The 27,951-nt window shown below is 46.1% G+C and overlaps 1 protein-coding gene across 1 annotated transcript; it reads right to left on the minus strand.

Moving 5' to 3' along the window:
• Positions 1-2,778: 2,778 nt before the first annotated feature.
• Positions 2,779-27,951, minus strand: TAF5 (TATA-box binding protein associated factor 5). Its single transcript, XM_044297607.1, has 11 exons — positions 27,505-27,951; positions 24,362-24,602; positions 23,529-23,844; positions 16,628-16,791; positions 14,379-14,514; positions 14,176-14,296; positions 13,134-13,263; positions 12,887-13,051; positions 8,345-8,522; positions 5,105-5,282; positions 2,779-4,738 (listed from the first exon to the last, which is right to left on the minus strand). The coding sequence occupies exons 1-11, from the start codon at positions 27,944-27,946 to the stop codon at positions 4,521-4,523; spliced, it is 2,289 nt and encodes a 762-aa protein (XP_044153542.1). The 5' UTR covers positions 27,947-27,951; the 3' UTR covers positions 2,779-4,520.

Genomic DNA, 27,951 nt, shown 5'->3' on the forward strand with positions numbered 1-27,951 from the left:
CCATACTGTGGAGGAGATCTGACAATTTAGGGCTCATGCACATGAACATGAACATTTTTTTTCTGTGTATGTACTGTAAAAAAAAATACAGATTACTGCATGGCCATACCGCAGAATTCACACGGCTGTTATCTGTTTTGCAGATCCACAATCTGCAAAACATCCAACAGTCATGTGCATGAGCCCTTACAGGGCTTTAATAGCCTATACATGAAGACTGATTTTTGGTGGATGGGTTCTGGCTCTAATTTTTACATCACTCAGTGTATTGTACTTCCTTTTTGTTTGGACTTTTAGCTCAGCAGACTGCCTCACTTGCTTTTTTTTCTTACTCAGGCCATTCACTCTGGTCGGACAGGCCCCTGTAGTGCCTCAATTACAACATCACATTGATAAAAAGGGCATCTGGCAGCAGATCTGTTACATGTGCACTAGGCAGCTGAAGGTGTCTGTTGGTCCCATGTTCATATGTGTCCGCATTACTGAGAAAAGATGTTTCAATATATGCAAATGAGCCTCTAGGAGCAACGGGGGGCATTGCTGTTACACCTAGAGGCTCTGCACCCTCTGGAGAGGGCGCAGCCATTGCAGAGAGAGCAAAGTCTCTAGGTGTAATGACAACACCCCCGTTGCTCCAAGAGGCTCATTTGCATATAATAAAATATCATTTTTCTCAGTAATGCGGGGACATATGAACATGGGACCAACACAGATGCCTTCAGCTGCCACGTGAACATGTAACAGGTCAGCCGGTGTCATAGGTACAAACCTGCTGCCAGATGCCCATTAAGTGCAATGCTCTTCTGTAGACATCTTTTCTAGGCCTATCAAGAGAAGAGGAGCCATACTGTACCTCAGATTCTACTATTATACTTTCCCTCACAGCAGCAGTAAACCAACAGTAGATTCCCTATCTCTGTATAGGAGTTTTCTTTGTGCTGACAGTTAGAGAAAGTCAATATTAAATTTTCAATGGCATATTAATGCTGGAATGAAAAAACAGTCACAAATGCAAACTTTTTCAAAAAAATTTCTATGAATGCAGAGTATAATTAAAAAAAAAAATACCCCTTTTTAACAGAAGTGTCCCTTTAAAGGGAACCTGTCAGCAGGATTTTGGGTATAGAGCTGAGGACATGGGTTGCTAGATGGCCGCTAGCACATCCGCAATACCCAGTCCCCATAGCTCTGTGTGCTTTTATTATGTAAAAAAAAACGATTTGATACATATGCAAATTAACATAAAAGTCATATCTTACTTGTGTGACTAGAGAAGAGTCATATTTTTCAAGCTCTGACTCATCTCAGGTTAATTTGCATATGTATCAAATCAGTTTTTATACACAATAAAAGCACACAGAGCTATGGGGAATGAGTATTGCGGATGTGCTAGCGGCCATCTAGCAACCCATGTCCTCAGCTCTATACCCAAGATCCCGGTGACAGGTTCCCTTTAAAGATGCTGAGAGAGACCTAATCCGTCACGCTCGTGTGAAAGAGGCCTAAAAGGTCAAACAGTTTCAGAAAGCAAAAAAAAAATAAGAGTAAAAGGTCAAAAGGAGGCAGTTTCTGAAAACAACAAAACCACACACAAAATACCCTCATTCAGATGTATAGAACAGGGTATAGAGGCAGAAACTTCAACCAATCTGTCGCGTGTGAATATTCCCCAACCCATTATAAATCAATGGGATCTACTTGAAAACTGATCCACTGTCAGACACCATGATGCTAATATCGATACAACCTTAAGGCAGGGATGGCCAACCTGCGGCCCTCCAGCTGTTGCAAAACTACAACTCCCAGAATGCCCAGACTGCCTACAGCCGGGAATTGTAGTTTTACAACAGCTGGAGAGCCGCAGGTTGGCTATCCCTGCCTTAAGGGCTCATGCCCAAAAGCGCAAGTGGAAATTTACAGGCACTGGCTGTGTGCACACCACTTGCGGATGCGGACGCAGACCCATTGACATGTGGTGTGGAGGCAAGGAGCCGAAACTCCTTTCACTTAAATGGCAGTACCACTGCAGGAACCGGCTCCATCCACTACACAATATACAGAACTACTCCGAAACAGCTGATTGGCAGGGGTGCGGGTTGTCAGCCCCCCACCAATAAGGTATCAATAGCCTACCCTAGGCATAGGCCGTCAATATAAAAATAATGAACAACCCCTTTGAGGTTGTAAATATATCCTGAAATATGTCTGCTTTAACAACTCAGTGGATTGTATGGTTATTGATGGATGGATGGATATAAGCATAGCTGCCAGTAAAAAAAATAATCTAAACCACTATACAAAGACACGTAGTAATGTGGCCTGTTTGTATATTTCTACACCTAGAGCAGTAATCATGCAGGACAAAGTGACGAGAAAAAGAAATCTTCATTGCGATGCTACTAATATCATATAACTAGGATTAGGCTACTTTCACACCTGCGTTAGGTGCGGAGCCGCACCTATAAATGCAAACGATGGTATCAGTTCAGTACGGATCCATCTGCATAACTTAGTAAAAAAAAAAAAAAGTCTAAGTGTAAGTCAAACTGATCTGTCCTGACTTTACATTGAAAGTCAATGGGGGACGGATTTGTTTACAATTACACCAATATTGTGTCAATGTAAACGGATCCGTCCCCATTGACTTACATTGTAAGTCAGGATGGATCCGTTTGGCTCCGCACCGCCAGGCAGACACCAAAACGCTGCAAGCAGCGTTCGGGTGTCCGCCTGCTGAGCGGAACGGAGCCATACTGATGCATTCTGAGCGGATCCTTATCCATTTAGAATGCATTAGGGCTAAACTGATCCGTTTGGGGCCGCTTGTGAGAGCCCTGAAACGGATCTCACAGACAGCAGTGTGAAAGTAGCCTTACATGTGCAAATAAAAAAATGAATCCATTGGGGGAGACATCTGGTGGACAAGCCGAGTAACAGCACCCAATAAGGAAACGGCAAAATAATAAACCAAAGAGACATCTGCAACAAACAGCGGCTTCAAAAGCTTTCAAAATAGGGCTTTGCGACTTTTTGGTGATTACCTGCGCAAAGATTGTGTCACATTTTATATTTTTCACCACAAGAGGGTGGGAAAGTAAGTCTCGCTCCATACACCGGGTCCACCACACCTGACATTTTACTATGGAGCCTTGTCCACTGGGGATGCTTCTGTGGTTGGTGCCGATTCAGATGCCTCATTAGCTCTTTGGCTCCATATTCCTTTTGTCACACAATATTTTGCAGTCGCCTTATTGCATGCTCCCCTTGTACAATATTATTTGATATTAATAGCATTATAATAAAGAGTATATATTATCATCCGGCATGATTAGCACATTAGATTGGGTGTAATATCTGCTCACATGCATTATATGCCAGATTAAAGGGGGTTGTTCAGTCCTTTTCGGCAAACCCCACTTCCCAGCATGGCCAGAACTGCAGAGGAATCATTCTTGCCTCATCCCCCGTGGCCGGGTTTTGGCTCCTTCATTCCCCTGCCATTGCTGCAGGACTCTGATTCCTCCGCTTTCCCCAAAGTGGTTACATGACACATGGGGTACACATCACCCGCATCAGACCAGATGTTGATATGCAGAGACCATAGATCTGCAGCAGCAAGGGAAGGAGCTGGAAGGGATTAGGTGAGCGAGATTGCCGTCACAGGTCCAGCCATGCTGGTGGGGAGTTCTGCCTGAAAATCCCTTTAAGGTTGGGGCTACATAGCAATTTCAGCCTTGACACCCTTCTTGCAACCAAAGGTCTCTGTGTAGCACTGCAGTCACTGAAATGGGGACGCAGCAGGACTACCACGTTGCCACAACCATCACAGGATTTTTTGTGACCCAATGGCTACACTGAACACAAAAAGCTTTGGTCACTTCCCAGATTGGCATGTAGCCCCCAGCCTTAAACTGACCCCCTATCCACAGGATAGGTGATAAGTGTGATCTGTCAGGGTCCGACCACTAGGATCTCCCCCCGCCCCACAAGAACAGGTTACCTCTATGGCGACACAATGCTAAAGATAATATAGAAATCACCATGGAAAATAGCATAGTGATAAAGTGAAGGTCCTCTATTCAGCATAAATTTAACTGACAAGTCAACCTTAAAAACCATCTTCTGACATGTTGTGTGAGGGACGCCAAGCTTTGACCGCTTCCCAATTCCCAGGGACAGCTGCACCACTGAAAACGGTGGTACCGACAGCACAATCGTGTGAGGCACTTCCAATGCTTCCTCATTGCCCCTGAAATCTGAGACCACCACTGAAGACAGTCTAATACATAGATGCAGTGTTACATGTACACAAGCACTCAGTGCTCAACTATAACAGTCATTCGATCACAGCACCATTTCTGCATATGCCTTTCAGCCCTGTTGCTTTCCATATAAAGCCTATCCCTAGGGCGACCAAGGCAGTGCAGTGAATGCAAGAGGATCTTGCGGAAATTGACATCGGAATCCCATTTGGTAACTTCATTGCATAAGTTGGCCTCGGCCCTTGGCTGGACGCTTCATCACTGCGGGCTGTACGCTCCAGACGCCAGGAGGAGGTTTCTTCTTGTGAAATGAAGGTGGATAACAGGGGTGGATTTGGTCATGTAAGAACCGAGCAGTAAGTCTTGGGAATTTTCATGTAAGTTTATATGACCTGTAGCACTTGTAAAGTCATCCGTTTCCAAATCTTCAAAAGCCTTTATTGCATCCCATAAACAAACTGTATTATCCATCGAACCTAGAATGGATATAAAGGAAAAGATGATTTAGCAAATTCACAGTACACAGCAAACTGAAGAAACCATTCCTTAAAGGGATTGAGCAGCCAGCAATGGTTATTACCTATCCTCAGAATAGGTCAATATTACTGGCTGCACATCCCCTAATATATACTTCTTTCCACAAGGGTGTTCCATCTAGAAGGATAAAGCACAGGGCTGCAGATCATTTCAATTTTAAGGAGAGTATAAGAAGATATGGACAAGCTGATAATTTCCACCGATCTGTGATCAACTCTGCATGTTACCTAGGAATTTTTTTTTTTGGGGGGGGGGGGGGGGGTGAAAACACCATTCACATGTATTGTTCTGTGAATTTAACCTACCTGATGCTAAAATTTCGCCATCACGACTAAATCTAAGTGCATAGATTGTGTTGGTGTGACCCTTTAACTCTCCAACCATTAAACCATGGCCAATGTCCCAAAGCAAGACTCTGGCATCTGTAGCTCCGCTAGCTAGAAACTTTCCATTAGGAGTAAAGGCCAGCGAGTGAATAGGTCCCTGCAGAAAAACAAATTGCAGATCAGTCTCTACACACAGAAGCAACATCGAGAAGTACCGTACATGTCACATCAAAATATTCATTTGTATAGCACGATATAAAAAAAAAAATATATAAAAAAAAAAAGTCCATCACAATTCATCTGGGGTGCGGGAGAGGAACTGGACAAAGGAATATTGTAACCTTCAAAACTATGAAGGGAATTGTTAGTTGGAGTCTGCGTTGCCTTAGGGTAGGTTCATAAAAAGTAATTTAGACTAAAATTTTGGTGTGGATTCTGCACCATAAATCCAGGCAGAGCTTCTCCAATGATTTTTATTTATTTATCAAAGAGCGCATTTTCTTTCCATGTCCGTGTGCATTCCGTTTCTGTATTACGGACAAGGATAGGACTGTTCTATAACTAAGAAAAAACTATTCATAAAACAAAAAAATAATTGTGCCTCAGTACCAGATCCAAAAGTTGGATAATAAAATCCTGACAATCCAGAGTATTGGCTATCCACCAGACATCTCCGGACAGCAGACTCTCCCCTGGAGTGATCAATAGCAGTATAGAGACTCGTGATGGCGTCTTTTGAGGATCCATCTGGTTAAAAATAAAAAAACAATCCTGAGTGTCGGCTGTCCGGAGATGTCTGCTGGATAGCCAATACTCTGTGGATTGTCAGGATTTTATTAGCCAACTTTTGGATCTGGTTCTGAGGAACAATTATTTGTTTATGGATTGTTTTTTCTTATAGTTACGGGGAACCACCATGGGGTCAAATGTGGCGCCCACGTACGCAAATGTCTTCATGGCGGCCCTCGAGGAGGACCTTGTCTATGTATCCCAACACTTCAGTCATGTACTGGGGTGGTGGCGGTACATAGACGATGTCTTTCCGATTTGGCAAGGGGGCCGTTGAGTGGTTGAAACGTTGCAGAAGGGGTCAATAAAGGGTCCACCATTTTTCACTTTATCTACTGGAGTGCTAAATATACACACATATATATACACATATATACACACACTGCTCTTACACACAATGTAACTCAAAGTCAATCACATGTCTGAAATCAATCTGTCCAGTTATGAAGCAACACTGATTGCGACTTAATGTCTCCCGCTGTTGTGCAAATTGAACAGACAACAGGTAGAAATGATAGGCAATTAGCAAGACAACCCCTATAAGTTGTGGTTCTGCCGGTGGGGACCACAGACCATTTCTCTGTTCGCATCCTTTTTGGCTGCTTTGGTCACGGTTGCATTTTGTCATTGCTCTCATCCCTGGAGGGAGAATGACGCGGCATCTACAACCTCGCTTGCGAGGATAGAATTGGATCTTGTGCAGCAAGGAGAGAGCGCGGATGCGTCTCTCCCCTCGTTCTAGAAAACGTCAGGGGTTTTTAGCACTTAGACCTCCACCAAATACAGGTTTTGATATGCATCTATAACCTATCAAAAGTTGTGTGAAAAGTTAGTGATACTTTGAGACTCTTCTCCTACACCACCTAACGCTTTGCACCCAACACTGAATCCGGACCCATTCACGTCTATGGGGCTGTGCATACGAGCAGTGATATTCACGCATCACTTGTAAATCGCAGCATGTTCTATATTGTGCGTTCATCACGCAACGCATGCCCCATAGAAGTGAATGCGGCTGCGTGAAAATCGCAAGTGCGGATGCGGTGCGATTTTCACGCATGGTTGCCAAGATGAGTATTATTTTCCCTTAAAACATGGTTATAAGGGAAAATAGCATTCTTTAATACAGAATGCTTAGTACAAGGTCAATTGAGGGTTAAAAAATAAAAAAAAAATTAACTCCCCTCCTCTTGATCGGCAACTACGCGATCTCTTTTTACTTCTTTAATCATGAGCTGCCAGCCTTAAAAGGACCTGTGGGGACATCACATGGTCCAATCACATGGTCCATCACCGTGGTGATGGACCATGTGACTGAACCATGTGATTAGCTCAGGGATGTCACCACAGGTCCTAAAGAAACAGGAGACTGCCAGCTACTCGATCAATTGGAGGAGGAGAGTTAATTTTTATTTTTTAACACTCAATTGACCCTGTACTATGCATTCTGTATTAAAGAATGCTATTATTTTCCCTTATAACCATGTTATAAGGGAAAATAATTACATCTACACAACCTTGAACCGAAACCTGAACTTCAGTTTATCACGCGCGTGCAAAACGCATTGCACCCTTGTGAACCCAGCCTTAATAGTTTCTGCTTGGAGTTGCTAGTGCTGGTTTGTCTAGGATCTCCTGCTTCTTCATTCATCTCTAAGCCAAGTACTTATTGCCTTCGCTGCTTCTTATTATCTGATGTGTGTTGTTTCTAGGCCTCAGGGAGACGCAGGTTACTTCATTCTGGAAGGAACCAGCTGTCTCATCAGGATCTGCTCATACTGGCAGGAGTTGGGGAAAGGCATAGGGATTACTAGGAGGTCAACATCCCTCTTCCTTAGCTTTTGAGGCCTAGATTGTTGTCTATTCGTTGTGGTGTGCATTTGGTGTTTTCCCTTCGCCTTAACCTGCGACATCATGCCAGTTATCAGTTTAGTCACCCTCTGAACGTTCGCCATCTCCGGGGGGGGGGGGGTCTTTTGTATGAACTGGAGCAGAAAAATGACATAGGTCACGTTTACGATTTCCAAAGTTGCAATATTACACCACTGTCTCTAAAGTCCACATCCCTTATACACAACAGCTTTCTGCAGGCCTTAGAAGCAGCTGTCTGACAATGCATGCTCTTAGTCTATGAACTCCAAGTACCCCCAAATCCTTCCCTACATGTGACTGTCCCAGTTTTACTACACCTAGGAGATATGGTACATGTAGATTAGTACTCAGTTGCATCAATTTACATTTATCTACACTGAAATTTGCCATAATTGGATGGCCAAATAATCCGTCAGTCAGCTTGTAATTTATAAACATATCCATCATCTAAAATTTCAAAGCTTTTTATATAGTTTTAGGTCTAGTAAAACGATTACAAGGTGGAATTTGTATAGTTTGTTTAGAGACGACAATACATTATGTAGTGGTAAACTTTACCTTGTGTCCAGTAAAGATCCTTACACAGTTCCCATTGAGCACATCCCACATTCTGACTGTCCTGTCCGTGGAGCCAGTGGCTATATAGTTAGAATTGGGATGGAAACGTGTACTTATCACATCTGCCAGATGGCCAGCAAATATACGTAGGGGCTGATAGTGGTCAGTAGCCCATAATCTGAAAATGACAAAATGAAGCAGCAATTAGATCTAGTTAGACATACAGTAGTTTTCAGTTGTTAAGGTTATGTTACACAGCATGATGTGGCAGACAATTGTCAGGAGGGAAGCGTTCCCATCCGGCAATCGCCTGCTTGCTAGCGGAGGAGACCGGTGCTATTACATGCAGGGATCTCCTCCTAAGTAGAAGGACGAGTGATCTCTATGCCATCGCTCGTCCCCATGCTGTATAGTGGTTTGCAGATTTGGATTGCCCAATGATGGAGCGTATGCTCGTTCACTGGGCAATCAGGGGCATTATTACACTGCAAAAAATTGATTTTTGTACTTACCGTAAAATCCTTTTCTCGTTGGATACATTGGGGGGGACACCACCATGGGTATATGCCCAGTTGACACTAGAAAATAAAAGTGTTGGCTCTACCCAGATGGGCTATACCCTCTGCTCAGACACTATACTAACCAGTTGGTCCGAAAGCAGTAGGAGCATCAAAAAAGACGAACAGTGAAGCCAACATGTCCTAAACCAGGAAGAGGACCATTATCAAAGGGTCCTGGGAAATCCGGAAAACCTGAACAAAGAAACAAGAGAGGGTTCTGTGTCCCCCAATGCATTAAACGAGAAAAAGGATTTTACAGTAAGTACAAAAATTAATTTTTCTCGTGAATGGCATTGGGGGGCACAGCACCACGGGACGTCCCAAAGCAGTCCCCGAGGATGGGAAAAAAACAGCCATGCAAAGAACCTAGCACACAGCTGCTTGCAAAACCTTGCGACCCAAACTGGCATCAGCAGAGGCCAAGGAATGAATATGGTAAAATCTGTAGAAGGTGTGCACTGGGGCCTGGGTGGTGGCCTTGCAGACCTGGGAAGCAAAGGCTAAATGCCGGAGTGAGCAGTCAACCGGAAGTGGGGCTCACGACCCTTCGCCACATAGGCTTCCTTGAGGGCTGACCTAATCCAACAGGAGATGGTAGCTTTGGAGGCTTGTAAACCCTTATGTGAGCCCTCAGGAAAAACAAAGTCACATCGATGGAAGGACTCCGTTAGCTGGAGATACAGCCGAAGCGCCCAAACCACATCCAGACGGTGGAAATACCGCTCTCTGGGATGAGAAGAAAGGAGGGAATTGGGGGCAGGACAACCTTGTCCTGGTGAAAAACAAAAAAGGGGGGTCCTACAAGACTGTGCCGCCAGCTCGGAGACTCTGCAAATGGAAGTATTCGCAACTAAAAACACAACTTTAAAGGAGACATGAGAGGGGGAGGTCTGAAAAGGCATCTAGGACCAAATTAAAATCCCAGGCTTCCACCGCAGAACGGGAGAGGGGGACCTGATGCGCCACCCCCTGAAGGAAAGTCTTAACCTGGGAACGAGAAGCCAAGGAACTTTGGAAAAGGACAGACCAGGCCGAGACCTGACCTTTGAAGGCCAGGCGGAGACCCTTTCTCAGGGCCGGCCTGAAGAAAAGCAAGAATCCTAGGGATGGAAAAAAGGAGAGAGGGTGAACCTCGTCAGATTCACACCAGGCAAAGTAAGTCTTCCAGGTACGATGGTAAATCCTGTCCGACTGGGGTTTATGTGCATGAAGCAGTCTAAATGACTAACTCGGAGAGACAGCCACACCGTTAAATGAAGCAGAAGTAAACTCAGGTGGAATAGCGGGCCTTGCTTCAGAAATAAGTTCCTCCAAACATTTCCCGAAAAGCCTACCACCCAGGAATGGAAGACATATGAGCGCCTTTTTGGAGGCGGCATCTGCAGCCCAGGCCCAAAGCCAAACCGTGCGGTGGATAGCCACAGAGTTAAGCAGCCGTCCTACCAGAGCGGCATCACAAAAGGTACCTGGAGAAGAGTAGAGGCAAGGAGATGGAGCAAAATCTGTGGGTAAGGACCGAACAAGCTGTTTGGCCCAGACCATACAGGCCTTAGCCACCCAACACGGGGCAATGGCAGGGCAGATAGTGGAACCTGCTGCAACGAATACAGACTTGGACAAGGAGTCCATCTTCTTGTCTAATGGACCAGACAAGGACGCTGTGTCTGCCAAAGGAAGGGTGGTGGCCTTAGCAAGTCGGGCCACTTGTGGATCTACCCGAGGTGGAACAGACCACATAGTAATGGACTCCACGCAAAAGAGGACATCCAAACCCTTGGCGAGCTGAAGACTCCTATTCGGTTGACACGCCACTCCTTAGCCAGGAATGCATCCAGATTCGCATGGTTAGGGAAAACCAAAGCAGGGCACCTGGAACAGTGGAATCCTGAGCCGAGGAGGAGGGGTCTTCCTGCACGTAGAGAGCATCCCTAACTCCCTGATGAGATCCTGCATGGCCGCAGACAGGGCAGTGCTCTGCTCTGATCCGGAATCACAGTTAGGAGTCCCCTGAGGCGGCGGAAGGTGCGGCAAGGGAGGATTCGTCGCCAGCCTCAGACCTGTCCTGGGAATGACCCGAGGATGCCAAGGAGGAGTGGGACATGGTTGTGACAGGGAGAGTCGGGTTTGGGAGAGTCGGGTCAGGTTCCCTATGGCTTGGGACAGGGAAAAAGCCCATTCAGGAGGAACCAACACAGAAGGGGTGGTCAGGGCATCTTGAGAGGGTCTGGGGGCAAGGTACTGCGCACAAATGGGCTCAAGCTGACCGCAAGGCAACTTTTTATTAAAGTGGGCACACGTATAATATGCGACGACCCCGCAGTGGGGCTGGGAGTCTTTTCTGGAAGAGGACATGAGGGCTGAGTGAGCCTGAAAAAAAGAAAAGCAGTCAGCCAGAGGCTGTGCTACCCGACCCCAGGTGCCGTGTCCCCGAAGAGGTGCTGCAGCAGTCACAGGAGAGTGCCAGGAAGGTTGCAGGAGATTGGAGGGCATCCCTCATGAGTGCTGGCAAGATGGAGGTACCAGAGGAAGAACTAGCCAGAAGAAGGTAAACTCCACCCGCAGGCAAAAAGCTTGCGCCAAACTGGGATAGGAGGGGAAGGAGACCCCTTCCAGGAGGGGAGAGAATCGGGGAGGGGCCAGGAAAAAAAGCCCAAGAAGCTAGGGGAGGGTACGAGAAGGATGCGGCCTTGGCTAGTTAAAAGATAGGGCCTTGATTAATTGAGCAGCCGGGAGAGGAGCGCCATCGGTGGGACGGAACTGCGGGAGAACGAGGGCCCCCCAGAAGGAAAACAGGTGGAGTGGACTCCTGAGGAGAAACGATGCCAAGGGAGGGAAAAACTGAGCACCAGGGGCCAGGGCAGGGAAGATGCAGCCCAGGCAGAGGCTGGGGACTAAAGTAAAGGACGGCCAGGGAGAGGTATAGGTGGTTGGAGGCCCAGCTAACCAAGAGGGCCTGTGTGAGGGGCTCCAAAAAGATGGGGGCCCCCCACAAGGTGAGAAATTGACCCCCCTTCCCAGGTTAAGTTAACAGTGCTGGGTCAGAAACCAGGAACTTCTGGATTGCAGGCAAATAACTAAACTGGGGAGCCACGGGCCATGCTAGAAGCAGGGGGAAAACAAGTGGAAAAGGGGGACCTCAGATCCCCTGATATGAGGTGCTCGCACCCCATGGCAAAAAGGGGAACTAATCTTAGACCCATGGGACAGGGAGAATACTCACCGTCTGACGTCTTCTGGCGCAGCAGGGTCACCCCTTCAGCAATCTCGCACATATTTGGGATTACTGGCATGCCACTGCTGATGCAGTAATGGGGGACTGGGTGACCGGCGAAGCACTGAGAGTACGCAACCGCAGGGGGTGCAACTAAAGTAGATATCCACGATGGAGCCCCATCCTGCAGCAGGGCGAGACCTGCAGAAGAAATGGTTTTTTTTTTAAAAGAAAAGAATAAAAAACAAAAAGGATCAAGACCTGTAAAAATCAGCAGGTCATGTCTGTCTCATACGGACACGAAGTCTGAGCAGATGGTATAGCCCATCTGGGTGGAGCCAACACTTTTCTAGGTCAGCCTCCTAGTGGAAGCTGGGCATATACCTATGGTGCTGTGTCCCCAATGCCATTTACGAGAAATAATCGCTAACCAGCGTTCATACGAATGCTTGTTATTCATCTGCCAAAAAATTGACATGTGTAATACAGGCTTTAAAATCTAGGGATGGTGGTCTTAGCTGGAACGTGAAATTTGCAGATGGAAACAGACTCCATGCACATAATGTAACCTGCAGGTTACAGAGCATGCAAGCTCACACAGTCTGGGTAATATACATTTCACATGATCTAGACAGATTACCTTGTGGTAGACAGACAATTTACTCCCAGTAATTTAACTATAAAACAGTAGCAGTCACATAAAAAAAAATTTGCCCAGGAAAACGATTTGTTATATTCGATAAATGTGATTTTACAATGTTATTTTATTACCGTGCAACTCTGTCATGTCCTCCGGAAACAAAGTAATACCCATATGGCGAGAACTGTGCATCCCACACGGGATAATTGTGACCTTTGTACGCCACTAAGCAGGTAAAGGTCTGTAGGCTCCACAGCCGGACGGTGCCATCTTCTGAACTGGATAGCAAGTAGTTCCTAAAAGAGACCTGCAATGTTAGTTACCAGCACAAGAATGAAGCACGGATGCTCTGAACAAGCTACAAACAACTTCTTTCACCTGTCTGGGCTGAAGCTAGTTGCATATACAGGACCACTGTGACCACATAAAACTTTCACCTCGCTGGCAGTTTTCTCATCCATAATTCGCTCTAGAACATCATCTGATTCCTTGTCAATCAAATTAAGATCTAATAGAAAAAAAGAAAAATCAAGAAATTCTAATGCAATGTAGCTAAACAAGAAAACAGGTCCCTCAATTTGGGTCCAGTAAAGCGTTATCCCACAAAGACTCCTTGTTGAGCATCACCCGGGCTCCCATCATAACAGCAGGCAGAGAAACTTCTGATCCCAGACGCTTAACCCCTTACATGCCAATCTATAGGGACCATAGCCTCTATGTGGTTAGACAGAGGGAGGATTCCTGCAGTCACCCCAAGATGCAATTGCAGGACATCAATAGGTTGCCAAAGTCATGCCTTGATAGACAACCTGTCTGTTAATTACTGCAATATACGCAATTGCAATAAAGTGCATACCAAAGACTTCTAAAAAGCGATAAGCATATTGCATTGTGAAGTTCCCTAGTCAGTGAGAAAAATAAATATTATATTATAAATAATATAAATGTTAAATATGACTAGTCCCACAAAGTAGGAATCCAAAGCAGACTTTGGTTCAGAGGTACCAGCCAGTACTAAAGCCCACTTCGGATACCTATTTAAAAATATTTTTAAATACGCAGATATGAACACAGTAGTAATTCACTGAAGTCTCACACAACTTCGGGCGAGATGAAGTTTGGCTCCTTGGAGCCCATACATTTTAATGCTATAATGAAACATTAAAAACAAAGTTTTTGAACAAATCGACTTCGGATCTATAATTCAAAAGTAGATTCGCCTAATTATAATGGATTTATGATGCAGTGTCTCTGCATGACCTTACTGCTACAGAAATATGCTGACATAATGCTGTCAGTATAATTCAGTAGATACAGCTCATGCAGAGAAACAAGCAGAGTCTATAACTGGGAATCACGCTCACACAAACAGCAAAGTGGCTGTCCACTTTAGAATATAAGAATTATAAGTTGATTTTACCAGATGTGCTTTTGACACTGCGCAGTTTTTTAGGCGTCAGACTCCATACGCGCACAGTGGAATCGGCAAAGCCTCCTGCAATCATGCTGGAGTCATCAGTAATGTCCAATGCGGTCAGGCCCTGCATGGAAATGAATACATTTATACATAGTCCACAAATTTTAATAGCACTCAAATATCAACTAGGGACATTTCCGACATACCTGATAAGCATTGAGGAATGTGTAGAAACAGACTGATGGTAAAAAGTCAGGACCAAGTCGCACACGCTTTGCAGCTTCCTTCATTATCATAATTTTATCGAGTTTGTCGGAATCTTTCAGCTCTGGAAGAGGAATCCTGGCAACATGAAACACAATGGGGGAAATGTATCAAGAGGAATTCTGAAAGTCAGTTTCGCAGGAGTCTGCATTGCCATAATTTGAGACGAAAGTCGCACAATGTTAAACATATACATTTACAATATATGCTATAAATGTTACATCAGTGGAGATACAACATCTAGTCACCCTTTCAGACATTTTTGGTACTACAGTTGTATGGAGGAGTGGCAGAGCTGACAAGATATCCTGGAAGGTAATGGCATACTCCCCATACTAACAATCAGGGGGTTCTAGGGATCCCCAAGCACATTAACATGGGTGATGAAAACCTTCCCTTGAAATAAAGTCAGAATTTGCAAAGCAGCAGCTTACAATCTCTTGGCATAAAAAAATAAAAATGGACATAAACTGTCAGCCATATATGTGCCCACTGGAGGGAAAATGTAGGATTAGATGCAGCCATTGAAATGAATGGTCAACTAGTGCACCCGAATGAAAACCACTATTAAAGGGAGTCTTTCACCTAATCTGAGCGTTTTAGACCGCTCAGATCAGGTTATAGACTCTTTAACCCTCATTACGATCATACCTTTCTCTTGTGTCCCTCGCCCAGATAATGAAAACAACACTTTAAAACTTATGCAAATTACCTTCTGAAGGTGCCCAGGGGCGGCGTTACTGGGCGATGTGCCCAGAAAAACACACCTCCAGCCGGCGGACGTAACGAGTGGCACCAGAGGACGGCGGGCTGGGAACTGGCCCGCACCTGCGCATTGCTCTGCCCATTATGGGCAGAGGAACATCCTTTCATACTGCGCATGCGCCGGCCGGCTGTCTTTAGTTGGCCGGCGCATGCGCAATATGAAAAGCTGTTCATCTGCCCATAATGGGCAGAGCAGTGCGCAGGTGCGGGCCAGTTCCCAGCCCGCCGTCCTCTGGTGCCGCTCGTGACGTCCGCCGGCTGGAGGTGTATTTTTCTGGACACATCGCCCAGTAACGCCGCCCCTGGGCACCTTCAGAAGGTAATTTGCATAAGTTTAAAAAGTGTTGTTTTCATTATCTGGGCGAGGGACACATAAGAGAAAGGTATGATCGTAATGAGGGTTAAAGAGTCTATAACCTGATCTGAGCGGTCTAAAACGCTCAGATTAGGTGAAAGACTCCCTTTAAAGGGTTTCTGTCTCCTGAATTAACCCTCTTAAACTGTCTGACAATAGTGATGTGCTAATGTTAGCAGAATACAACTCTGCTATTTTTATGTTTATTGATGCCCCCCTTACGGCACAATTCTTACTTTTGTAATATGCAAATTAGCCTCTAGGAGCAGGGGAGCATTGCGTCTGCTCCTAGAGGCTCCGTTCTCCCACCTCATTCTACGCCCTGCTGTCTGACAGGCCAGCGTTAGTCTTCTCCTGATGGCCCTGTGTGCTGGCTAAACTGCACAGGCGCGAGACTTACGTAGCACACAGGGCCGGCAGGAGAAAACGAACGCTGGCCTGTCAATCACAGACAGCAGGGCGTAGAATGAGGTGGGAGAACGGAGCCTCTAGCTGCAGGCGCAATGCTCCCCTGCTCCTAGAGGCTAATTTGCATATTACAAAAGTAAGAATTGCGCTGTAAGGGGGGCATCAATAAAACAAAAATAGAGTTGTATTCTGCTGACATTAGCACATCACTAATGTCAGACCGTTTAAGAGGGTTAATTCTGGTAAAAGAAACCCTTTAAAAGGTCCATTCACACGTCCGCATGAGTTTTGCATCTTGCGGACCGCACATCGACGGCACTCTCCTAGAAAATGCCTTTTCTTGTCCGCAATTGCGGACAAGAATAGGACATGTCCCATTTATTTGCAGAACGGAAGTGCGGATCCGCAATTGCGGATAGCAAATTCCAGCCCTATTGAAAATAAATGGGTCCGCACCTGTTCCGCAAAATTACAGAATGGATGCGGACCCATTTTGCGGACCTTTGAATGGACACTAAGTGGTTATTTTAAACTGTGTCAAAAGGGGGGCTCCAGAGGACCACCTCTATAAGCCCTAATGGCACCTATGGACAGGGGCTGCAGCCATGAGACTACCGCCTTTAAAAGATTAGTTTTCTGCTCCCACGAAAAGGATTTACACACCTATTCTGTGGAGGAGCATGAGGGTCTTGCTTTTTACTTTTTGAGCCAATACTATCTTTTTTTGGCTTCTTTTTCTTCGGCTTGCCTTCCTCATTTTCCCCTTCTTCATCTTCATCATCCAAAGGCACTTCAATCTCTGGCTCTTTTAGAAGACCATAGAACACCTATAAACAAGAATAAAAAAATTAATTAGTCTTACCGATAATTCAGTTTCCTTGAATCCACAAAGATGACCCTTGACCTCTGTAGGGGCAGGAATACACAGTTTAAATTGCCTCCACCCCTCCTCCCCCTCAGTGCTTTTCCAAATTACCCAAGTAGGTGAGCAATTTTGTGTGCGTCGCCTTTGAGTATTACTTTATACCCAAATAAAGACCCATATTAGTGTAATATATAAAGTACCGTATTTATCGGCGTATAACACGCACAGGCGTATAACACGCACCTTCATTTTAAGAGGGAAATTTCAGGAAAAAAATTTAAATTTCAAATAAAGAACTATAATAAGGGTAGCTCAGAACTTTTTTTTATTAATATTATTACCACTTATAAAGGTAAATAATGTAAAAGGATGACACTTATAGGGCTCTGTGGATGACACAGATCCCCATAAGTGTCATCTACAGATCCCCCATCAGATGGATCAGTGTGGAGAGAGGAGGCGGGGACACTCATGGCGGGGCCCGGTGCAGTGACTCTACTCTAATACACCGGGCCCCGCAACTGTTAAACATTCAATCTGATCTCTATAATTGTAGACGCGCTGTACAGTGTACGGTACTTACTGTAGTACCGGAGGTATAACATTAAGACGGCGCAGACCGGCATCTCCCTCGGTCATGCGCCGCCTGTCTCAGCTCCCTCCTCATGCGCCGCCTGTCTCAGCTCCCTCCTCATGCGCCGCCTGTCTCAGCTCCCTCCTCATGCGCCGCCTGTCTCAGCTCCCTCCTCATGCGCCGCCTGTCTCAGCTCCCTCCTCATGCGCCGCCTGTCTCAGCTCCCTCCTCATGCGCCGCCTGTCTCAGCTCCCTCCTCATGCGCCGCCTGTCTCAGCTCCCTCCTCATGCGCCGCCTGTCTCAGCTCCCTCCTCATGCGCCGCCTGCCCCAGCTCCCTCCTCATGCGCCGCCTGCCTGCTTATCTCACTTTATGAATGAACAGGCAGGCGGCGCATGACAGAGTGAGCTGGGGCAGGCGCCGCATGACAGAGGGAGCTGGGACAGGCGGTGCATGAGGAGGGAGCTGCGGCAGGCGCTGCGCCGTCTTAATGTTATACCTCCGGTATGTAAAAACATGGCTTCTTAACATTATATCGGCGTATAACACGCATACATCATTTGCCCCCTATTTTCAGGGGGAAAAAGTGCGTGTTATACGCCGATAAATACGGTAATACAATTTTATATATTTATTTTTGTAAGGGAAGGGAAATATATGGGCCGTCATGGTGGATTGAAGGAAACTGAATTACCGGTAAGACTACGGTTTTCCATTCCATCCACCATGACTGCCACAATGAGAACTAAAATATTTAAATAGGGTGGGAAGCCGCCTGCAGAATCTCTTGTCCATAAGCTAAATCTGCGGAGGTGGAAAGGTTAACACAATAGGGTTTTACAAAAGTGTTGAGACCTGACCAGGTAGCAGTTTTGCAAGTTTGATCTAATGAAACACCAGCTCTTTCTGCCCAAAAAGAGGCTGTAGCCCTGGTAGAATAGGCTTTATACCTTTCGGACAAGGTTTGTTCTGAAGGGAGTAGCCGCATTCTACAGTGGATCTGATTCACCTAGCTATCAAAGTTTTGGAAAGCTTTTTTCCCTTATTTCGGCCACCAAACTGATTTAGGAGGTTGTAGTCTTTCCTGAATTTTTTAGCTGCATTTCGATACTGTATTATGGCGTTTCTAATATCCAATTCTAGTCCATTTGGCAGGAAATCTAGTATTTTATTAGCCGGCGGAGAAGTGTTCAGATGATCTTCTCCCAGCCAACTGCAAAATCTTTTCCAGAAATGGCTGATGCGATTCTCTTCCTGCTTGCCTTAAAAGTAAGACTACATGCACACAAACGTATTTTGTTTTTTGCGGATAGGATGCGCACCCATTCACAGTGTGCTGTCTGCATCAGGATGTCCGTTCCGTAGCACCGCAAAATAACTTCTTGTCCGTTTTAGGCATTGTTACAATGGATCCGCAAAAGGAGAAAAAAATTTACTGACTGCAAAACACATACGGTCGTGTGCATGTGGCCTAAGGGTTACTCTGTCTGAAAAACCTTCTCTTCTGAGTAACTCTCAGGATCCAGACAAATTGTAGATCTGGGTGTTTGGGTGGTTTATTGGGCCCTGAGAGAGCACGTTCTCCCGGAAGGGTATTTTCCAAGGCTCTTCTATAGTGCCAACTGTCTCAGGATTGAGAACCAGCTTCTCTTTGGCCAGTGGGGAGCTACTAAGATTACTGTTTCCTTTTGTAATTTCTGTAGTAAGCGAGGAATCAGTGGAAAGGGTGGAAAAGCATAGACTAGGTCCCATCTTATTGAAAGGGCATCTATTGCCCATGGTCTGTCTCTTAGATTTATTGAACAGAACTGTCAGACCTGGGCATTTTCCCTCGAGGCAAACACATCTATCTCTGGTAGTCCCCATCTGGATGCGATCTCGTGAAATAGGACACGGTTTAATGTCCATTCTATGACTGTCACACCTGTGAAAAAAGTGTTAGAAGGTCTGAAAGACTGGCTGCACAGGAGTACAGTTTTGGAAGAGCTGGAGTGTGGTTCTTGTTGAAGTCCTGTTCATCCATCACCCTCAGAAGTTAAGTATTCCGCTTGTTGTGTTTTGTATCCCCCACCCCTGGTTGTTTACTAGGCCTCAGTGAGACGCTGGTTCCTTCACCAGGGAAGAAATGGGTTGTCTCTGCCCTATCATTAACTTTAGGGCATTCGAGAGACACCAGGATTTTCTAGGTTCCCGTGTATGGGCATCTCTACCAATCGAGAGGTGCCCATATGGATAGGAGTTAGGGCCAGGAGCAAGGTTTTATAGGTGGTGACCCTTTTCCTTCCCCAGCGGTGAGGCCTAGTGTCTTTCCCCCTTTCTTTTTGCTGTCTTTTGGTGTTCTCCCCTACTACATCCGTGACACTGACCCCTTTTAGGTGGACCGCTGTTTGCATCAGCCCCAGAAATTATTTTTGCTACTTCTGCCAGCGGATCAGACTGTGTGCCCCCCGGTGTTTTAGGTACGCCACTGTCGTGATATTGTCAGAGAGGACCTTCAGATGCCTGTTTTTTTAATAGGTCTACTGCCTGAGCGTCATAAGGACTGCATTCAGCTCTCTGAAATTTGAGGATCTTTCTTTCATGCTGTTTGGCCAGTCTCCCTGGATAAACTGGTTGCCTACCTTTGCACCCCAACCTGAAGTGCTGGCATCGGTTATGACCTGAGCTTCTGGGATTCAGCCAGTCTATACCCTGGAGCAGATTTTCCTATTCCTGCCACCAGTCTAGGTCTATTTTGACTGTTGAAGGCACCTGTATCGTCCTATGGATGACAGTTTCCTGTCCCATTTCTTCAACATCCATGACTGCATGATTGTTGTGTGGGCCTGACTCCATAAAATGGAACACCTGTATTTTTGAAAGAGACTTATCTTGTCTGAGAGTTCTTACTTTGTCCCTGGGTAGATAGATTCTGTATCCAAGAGAACCTAACTACACCCTGGAATCTTATTTTTGTAGATGGAGCGGGTATTGATTTTTTTGATTTATCACCCACCCTAAACCTGAAAGGGTACTTATAACTTCTTCTGTAGTCCTTGAGGTTGTTTCTTTTGAATTGACAATTATTAGGAAATCATCTAGGTAAGGGATGATATTGGTTCCCTTCCTGCATAGAAAGGCGATTATTTCCACCACCAGTTTGGTGAATGTTCTTGGGGCCGATGAGATACCAAAGGGGAGGGCTACGTACTAGAAATGATGGAGGAGTCCCCCAGGATCTCTTATTGCAAACCTTAAATATTTCTGGGAGGCCTGAGGAATTGGTATCAGATAGTAGGTGTCCTTTAGATCCACTGACATCATAAAGGCACCTTTTGGAATTAGTGAAATCATAGATGCAATTGACTCCATCTTGAACCTCCTGTATACTATAGATCTGTTCAAAGGTTTTAGATTTATTATTGTGCGAAATTTTCTTCAACGCCTCCAGAAAAATTCTCCGTTACCACCCACAACAGAGTTATACGGGAAATAATTTGGCAGGGAATTCAGGATTGAATCAGATCGGGGGTAGTCATAAAGGGGGAAGGGGTTCTACTCGGGCATCTTTCTAGTAAAGAAAATATACTTTTTATTTTTTTACTAGAAAGATGCCGGAGTAGAACCCCTTCCCCCTTTATGACTACCCCCGATCTGATTCAATCCTGAATTCCCTGCCAAATTATTTCCCGTATACCTCTGTTGTGGGTGGTAACTGCGAATTTTTCTGGAGGCGTTGAATAAAATTCTATTCTGTATCCCTGGGCTATGATGTTTAGTGCCCATGAATTTGACGTAACCAGATTCCACTGGTTTAGAAAATTTTTCAACCTGCCTCCCACTTTGGCGTCATTGTTTGTTGCTCTGTTTATTTTGGGGATTAAGGATAAATCCTCTCCCCCTTCCACCTTTTGGGTAGTTCCAGCAGCCTGTTTTACCCTTACCTCTGTAGGGCTTAGATTGTGACGGGAACTGACTAATAGGTCTCTTTTTTTGCTTCTCTCCTCCAGAAACCCCATATTTTTGTCAGCCGCTTTCTGCAGTATCTTATCTAACACTGGGCCAAAAAAACTCCCCTGAGAAGGCAATAGAGCATAGTCTAGACTTGGAGGTTTTATCCCCAGACCATGCTTTCATCCATAAAGCTCTCCTGGCTGCTTAGGTAAGGGTTGCATCTTTTGCTGCAAAATGTACAGACTCCGCCGAGGCATCTGGCAAAAAAGCAGTTACTGAATTTAATAGCGGCACGGAATTTATGATATCTTCCCTAAGAGTTTTTTTCTTTAGGTGATCCTTTAACTGACAACCAGAAGTACATGGCTCTTGCCACGGATGTAGCCGCAATGTTTACACCAAACATAGATGCCTCCTATGCTCTTTAATAAAGAATCTGCTTTGTGTTCCATCAGATTGCTTAGTTGTGATGAATCCTCAAATGGTAAGGCAGTCTTTTTTACTGCCTTTGCCACCTGAATATCAATTTTGGGCATCTCAAAAATTTTACATTCAGCCTAATCAAATAGTAAGCTGTTCCTGAACTCTTTGGACACCCCTAGTCTTTCAGGTTCAATCCACTCTTAATATCATATCTTTGATATTCTCATTATGTGGAATACTTTGGTTCTTTTAGTACATAAACCCCTGAACATCTCATCCAGTACCGTATGAGGTTTGGTAGTATCCTCTAAGCCCATGGTAGATCTAACTGCTTTCAGTAACTCTTCTATGTCATCTGAGGAAATAATTACTTTATCATCCTCTACAATTTCCCCTCTGAGAAAAAGTTCTTCCTCAAGCACTCGTCTAGAGGTAGAGGTATCTTCATCAATGTCCTCAGCATCAGAGGATTGAATGGATAGTCTTTTTTGGCAGGCGGGACACTAGGAGTAGTCAGAGATGCTAGGGAAGACAATCTCATCCTGGATAAAAGACATAATTTTGGACAGGATAGATGGTTGCTCCTCTTTTAAGACGTCAGAAATGCATTGCTTGCACAACTTTTTATAGTTATCAGATAGTCTCTTGGCACAGGTAGCGCACTTTAGAGATCTTGACTTAGACTTCGTATCTCTTGCTCCCTAAGGAACAGAGAAGAGCAACCAGATATCCGCTTCTAAGCATTATATCTAAACAAAAAGATAACCATACTCCCCTTATGGGAACTCACGGTGGGTGCAGCCAGAGAGGGGTCAGAACCCTCCTGACGGGATGCAGGAGCCTCAGGAGTAGCCATAGTGGCGGTGATGCACAGCTCCATGAGCGCCACTTTTTAAACACTTTCTGGCATCTGATGTCATCCAGGAGCGCCTCCCAGTACTATGCGCCCTGGTTCTGCCGCCTCCTGTAAGATCAAAAGGATGCCGCGCTCCTAGCTCGCGCGTGCATCCTACATGGATCCAGCGTCTGCTTCCAACCCACAGTGGAAGGGAGACCGTGATACAAGAGGGAGCGCAGGTCCCAGCATGTGCCGGGGCGAGCGTCCACGTTGAGCACTGCTGCCCAGCCTTAGCCCCTGCCGCATGAAGGCAGGCGGGGATGAAGATAACTTCTTTGCTGATCTTCACCTGTTCACAGGGAGGACTCTATGCGTGCTAACCCCGTAGAGCAGGCATCAGCAACCTTTGGCACTCCAGCTGCAGTGAAACTACAACTCCCAGCATGCACACTCACTCGGCTGTTCTTGTAACTCCCACAGAAGTATAAAAAGGATTCTGGGAGTTGTAGTTTCAGAACAGCTGGAGTGCCGGAGGTTGCTGATCCCTGCTGTAGAGGCAGGAAAAAACACTGAGGGGGAGGGGGTTGGGGGCAATTTAAACTCTGTGCATTCCTGCCCCTACAGAGGTCAAGGGGCATCTCTCATTGTGGCCGTCATGGTGGATGGAATGGAAATTGAAGACTCACTTGGGCTCTCTTCAGTGGCTACTTTACAGTGAGAATAGTTTGTTCACTGCACAAAACATGCCAGCAACCTGTAGAGACAAGACCACTGGACTGGCAGGGACCAAAGTAAGATTTGGGGGCTGGAGTGAACCCCTTTCTTCCAGGCAAAAAAGTTTGACTTACATTTTATCAGGGAGTCATTTTAAATTATGGTCATATTTAACAGTCCCCTTTTCGTATACCACCCTCTTATTACTAGCACAAACCTTGACTTTGTTGGCTTCTCTTCTCGCCTCTCCGGAGAGGCTGCCCACCATCGCATCAATCTGTTGCTTGCTACGTGGCATGCCATCGAAGATATCAATATACAAATGTTCCTGGACTATACTCCAGATCTGATTGTTCTGCCTCTCCTGTAGATGTCGCTTCAGAAGCTGGTAGGAGTCTCGGGATATTCTTAGAACAAACTTGCTTGTCCGAAAGTCAAGCATGGTCTCGTTTCCCTTCATATGCTCTTTTTTAGTCAGGCTGACCAAAATCCGAAGATCATCTTCATAGTAACATTCCTGATCTCCATGAAACCTACAGGAAATCGCAAAAAGGAAATACATTACATAGAAGAAATATGTCCGCTACTCAGTCATAATTAGGACCTGCTACTAGATAAACTGAAAGCTGCACAAAGACAGTGGTTAAAAGACCAAAAATATATATATATTATATATATAAAAAAGTATAATGCAATAATGCCCTCAAAGGTGTGCATAGCCTTTAAGCTGCTGAAAAAAGGCCCAATATTTCTCTAATCCCATGAAGACATTGTAAACAGGGAGAACTGCCACTCCGCTGCTGGGTGGTTAGGGCTGGCCAATATCTCCTTGGCAGTCGGTGTACAGAACGGTGCAGCTTCCGGTGTTGACGGCCCCGACATCTGCCTTGGTTGAAAGGATCAGGCTAATAGGGTTCCAATATGTAAAAAAAAAGCCTCAGAAGAGCCTGGCAGTGACACCATCTTCTACCTATGGAAATAAACATGCAAACTCCCTGACTACTGCGCAGTGTCTGCACCTCCTGCAGCCGCACTTGTCATTGTACTCACTTATCAAAGAATGACTTTGCCTTGTTTTCATGCTGGTTGTATACGAGCTCTAGATACATGTGTACAAAGAGCGGGTAGAATAACTGAGACAGCTCGGCACGGTGACAGTCCAGGACAGACTCGATGAATCTCTTCAGACCGCTGTAATAGTCCTCATACAGGGCAGGATCTCCTTGCTGGGTGTACGCAGACAGAACGGCGCTGACGTCCGGCTGATCCTGGGGGCCACTACTTACTGGAGCTGGAAAGAGTAACATGAATATAGTGAGAAATATGCCTACAACTAATCCACAATGGCCATGAAGGAAAGCGGACAACATGGCACTGGTGGCACCAGCATGCCATGAGACTATGCCAGTATGTGTGGGTGGGGGAAGGGACTCTTATCTCTACACACGACCATGTGCTGGCCGGGCCCATGCTGCAAATTGCGGTCCGCAATGCACGGGCACCGACTGTGGGGCAGCTGCGTGCGGATCGCGGACCTATTCACATCAATGTAGTCTGCGATTCGCATCCGACGGTCAAAGTAGTGCATGCACTACTTTTTTCGCGGTGTGGAGGCACGTACAGTAAACCCACGCAAGAACTCCATAGTGTTTCCGTCGGCTTCCGATCCGTGCCCAAGTTGCGCAGCTCAAGTGAATGGGTCCGCAATCTGTGATGCGGGATGCACACAGCCAGTGCCCGTGTATTGCAGACCTGCCGTATGCATGCCGCAATATAGCCAGGCAACGGCCGTGTGCATGAGCCCTTAGTAACCTCCTTAATACTCAGGGTACCACATTTACTGATGCGGCTGTACATTCTGGCATCATTTGTCTCCCCTTTTAGATACATTTAACAAGTAAACAAAATACAGTGATCCGCTCTGTGTGCCGGAGCGTAGCTAAAAAAAAAAAAAAAAAAAAAAAAAAAACAACACGTTTTCCGAGACTTTACAACTGATGACCTGTCCTCAGGATAGGTCATTGGTATCTGATAGGTGGGGGTCAGACAACCGGGACCCCTGCCGATCAGCGCCCCTGTGAGCACCGCAGCCTTCTCAGCACTCCTCTAGTGGTAAACTAGATTCCAATATATTCAAGAAACCACGGCAATCTGTAATTGTGCTGCATAAACCTATTTTATTTAATCCATCTGGAAAATTCTATTTAGCCACTGGCCAACGTTTCGGTCTAACCTAGAAACTTGTTCACGGCCTTAGGCCTCATGCACACGGCCGTTGTTCAGGGCCGTGTGCGGGCCGTGGAACCGCGGCCTGGATCCTTGTTGAGAGCAGGAGCGCACGGCGTCACTGGTTGCTATGACGCCGTGCGCTCCCTGCTGCCGCCGCAATACAGTAATACACTGGTATGATCTATACCAGTGTATTACTGTACTGTGCCGGCAGCAGGGAGCGCACGGCGTCATAGCAACCAGTGACGCCGTGCGCTCCTGCTCTCAGGAGGGATCCAGGCCGCGGTTCCACGGCCCGCACACTGCCCTGAACAACGGCCGTGTGCATGGGGCCTTAGTAGTAGAATTTTGTGGCGAATGGATTAATCAAAATAAGAAGTTTATGCAACACAATTAGAGCGCCGTGGTCTGCTAGGACAGCGACATCACGTTCATCCGTCACGTGCAGCTGAAGTCCCATACAAGTGAATGGGGCAGAGTGCGATACCAAGCACGACCACTGTATGGCGCTGCGCTTGGGGAGCAGAGAGGAGGTCGCAGCGCTCACAGGAGTATCTGGGCCTTCTCAAAAAGCTGATCGCCGCAGGTCCCAGGCAGGGATGAGCAAATTGACTTTGGATGCTTCATCCGAAGTCGATTCGCATTAAACTTTGTAATACTGTATGGAGCGGTATCGAGGTTTTACAGTAATAATTCACAAAGTTATTACACAAAGTCCCGCAAGACCTCGCAAAGTAATAACTTCGGCTCATCAGAGCCAATACATTGTAATACTGTACGAAGAGCCTGCTCAGTGCGGCATTACAACAAAGTTTTATGCAAAACGACTTTGGATAAAGCATCCGAAGTCCATTCGCTCATCTGTAGTCCCAGGTGTCGGACCCCATGATCAGATATTGATGACTAGAGATGAGCGAGTTTCATATTTTGAAATTCAGTCACTGGTAAAAGGTGAATTGCGTTATGGATTCTGTTACCACGGACCATAACGCAATCCTATGACGGAATGCCTTTAGAGGAATTCCGTCATAATAGAAGTCTATGGGCTGCAAAATGGATCCGTCCAGTTTCCGTTATGCAGGGGAGTCCTCCCCTGGTCCCGAGTCCTCCCCTGAATAACGGAAACGGGACGGATCCGTTTTGCAGTCCATAGACTTCTATTATGATGGAATGAATAACGGAATGCCTCTAAAGGCATTCCGTCATAGGATTGCGTTATGGTCCTTGGTAACAGAAACCATAGCAAAATTTACCTTTTACCAGTGAATAACTTCAAAATATGAAACGCGCTCATCTCTAGTACCTTTATTGGGTACAAGTATTATGGTATATACAGGCTGTCAGTCACCTGCCGTCCAAGTATATTGTATAATTGATTGAGATAGATAGATAGATATATCAGAGTATCAGTGTTACAACAGTTACATTAGTATAGTAGGAATACTGCCCTGTATATAGTATGTGTGATACAGGTAAGGTTACCCGCCGTCCATGTACATAGTGTGTAACACTGATACTCTGGTATATAACAGTTACATCAGTATAGTAGGAATACCTCCCTGTATATAGTATGTGTGATACAGGTAAGGTTTATATAGTAGTCAGTCACCTGCCGTCCATGTATATAATGTAACACTGATACTCTGGTATATATAACAGTTACATTAGTATAGTAGGAATACTGCCCTGTATATAGTATGTGTGATACAGGTAAGGTTACCCGCCGTCCATGTACATAGTGTGTAACACTGATACTCTGGTATATAACAGTTACATTAGTATAGTAGGAATACCGCCCTGTATATAGTATGTGTGATACATGTAAGGTTACCCGCCGTCCATGTACATAGTGTGTAACACTGATACTACTGCTATGTGATTAGTAGGTATAATACGGACGCAGGTGGCCGAGTACATGTATATGTGAAGAGTCCGTGTAGTATCCGTGATGTGCGGCTGCTCACCTTTCACCGGGCCCCCCGCACTGGCGCCGCTGCTGGAGGTGGCTCCCCCGCCGGCCGCTGAGGACGAGTTCCCCGCGGTCACCCGGCTGAGGAGCGTCTGCTCTGCCCCGTCCTGCTGCCCGGGGCTCGGCGCGTCCTCCCCGTCCACGACGCCGATCTCCCGGAGCAGAACATCCGCCGACTCCTTCAGGTTACTTTTCTTGAGGAACTGCAGCACGGCGAGCAGCGTCTGCCGGTCCGGCGCCTCCGAGCTCCCCGCCTGAGGGGTGACGGCAGCCGGGGCAGCCGCCTGGGGACTGGCGGGCTTGGGAGAGACTCCATTCCCGTTGCCGAGCGCCGTCTCCTCGCTGTCATTGCAGCCCGGGGTCTCCTGCTTCACCTCCTCCAGGAGCTCGGGCTCCGTCTTCACCGACTCGCTCGCCTCATCTGGCGGCGCCGCCATCTTGG

Source organism: Bufo gargarizans, chromosome 6 (assembly GCF_014858855.1).
Source record: "Bufo gargarizans isolate SCDJY-AF-19 chromosome 6, ASM1485885v1, whole genome shotgun sequence".
NCBI lineage: Eukaryota > Metazoa > Chordata > Amphibia > Anura > Bufonidae > Bufo > Bufo gargarizans.

What these genes read in the sequence shown, in the direction of transcription:
- TAF5 (XM_044297607.1), bottom strand. Translation starts at nt 27,946, where the DNA reads ATGGCGGCGCCGCCAGATGAGGCGAGCGAGTCGGTGAAGACGGAGCCC. An exon ending in CATTCCTCAATGCTTATCAG is followed by an intron (nt 14,297 to 14,378) that starts GTATGTCGGAAA and finishes ATTTCCATGCAG; the next exon opens with GGCCTGACCGCATTGGACAT. An exon ending in GGACATGACAGAGTTGCACG is followed by an intron (nt 8,523 to 12,886) that starts GTAATAAAATAA and finishes TGTCATTTTCAG; the next exon opens with ATTATGGGCTACTGACCACT.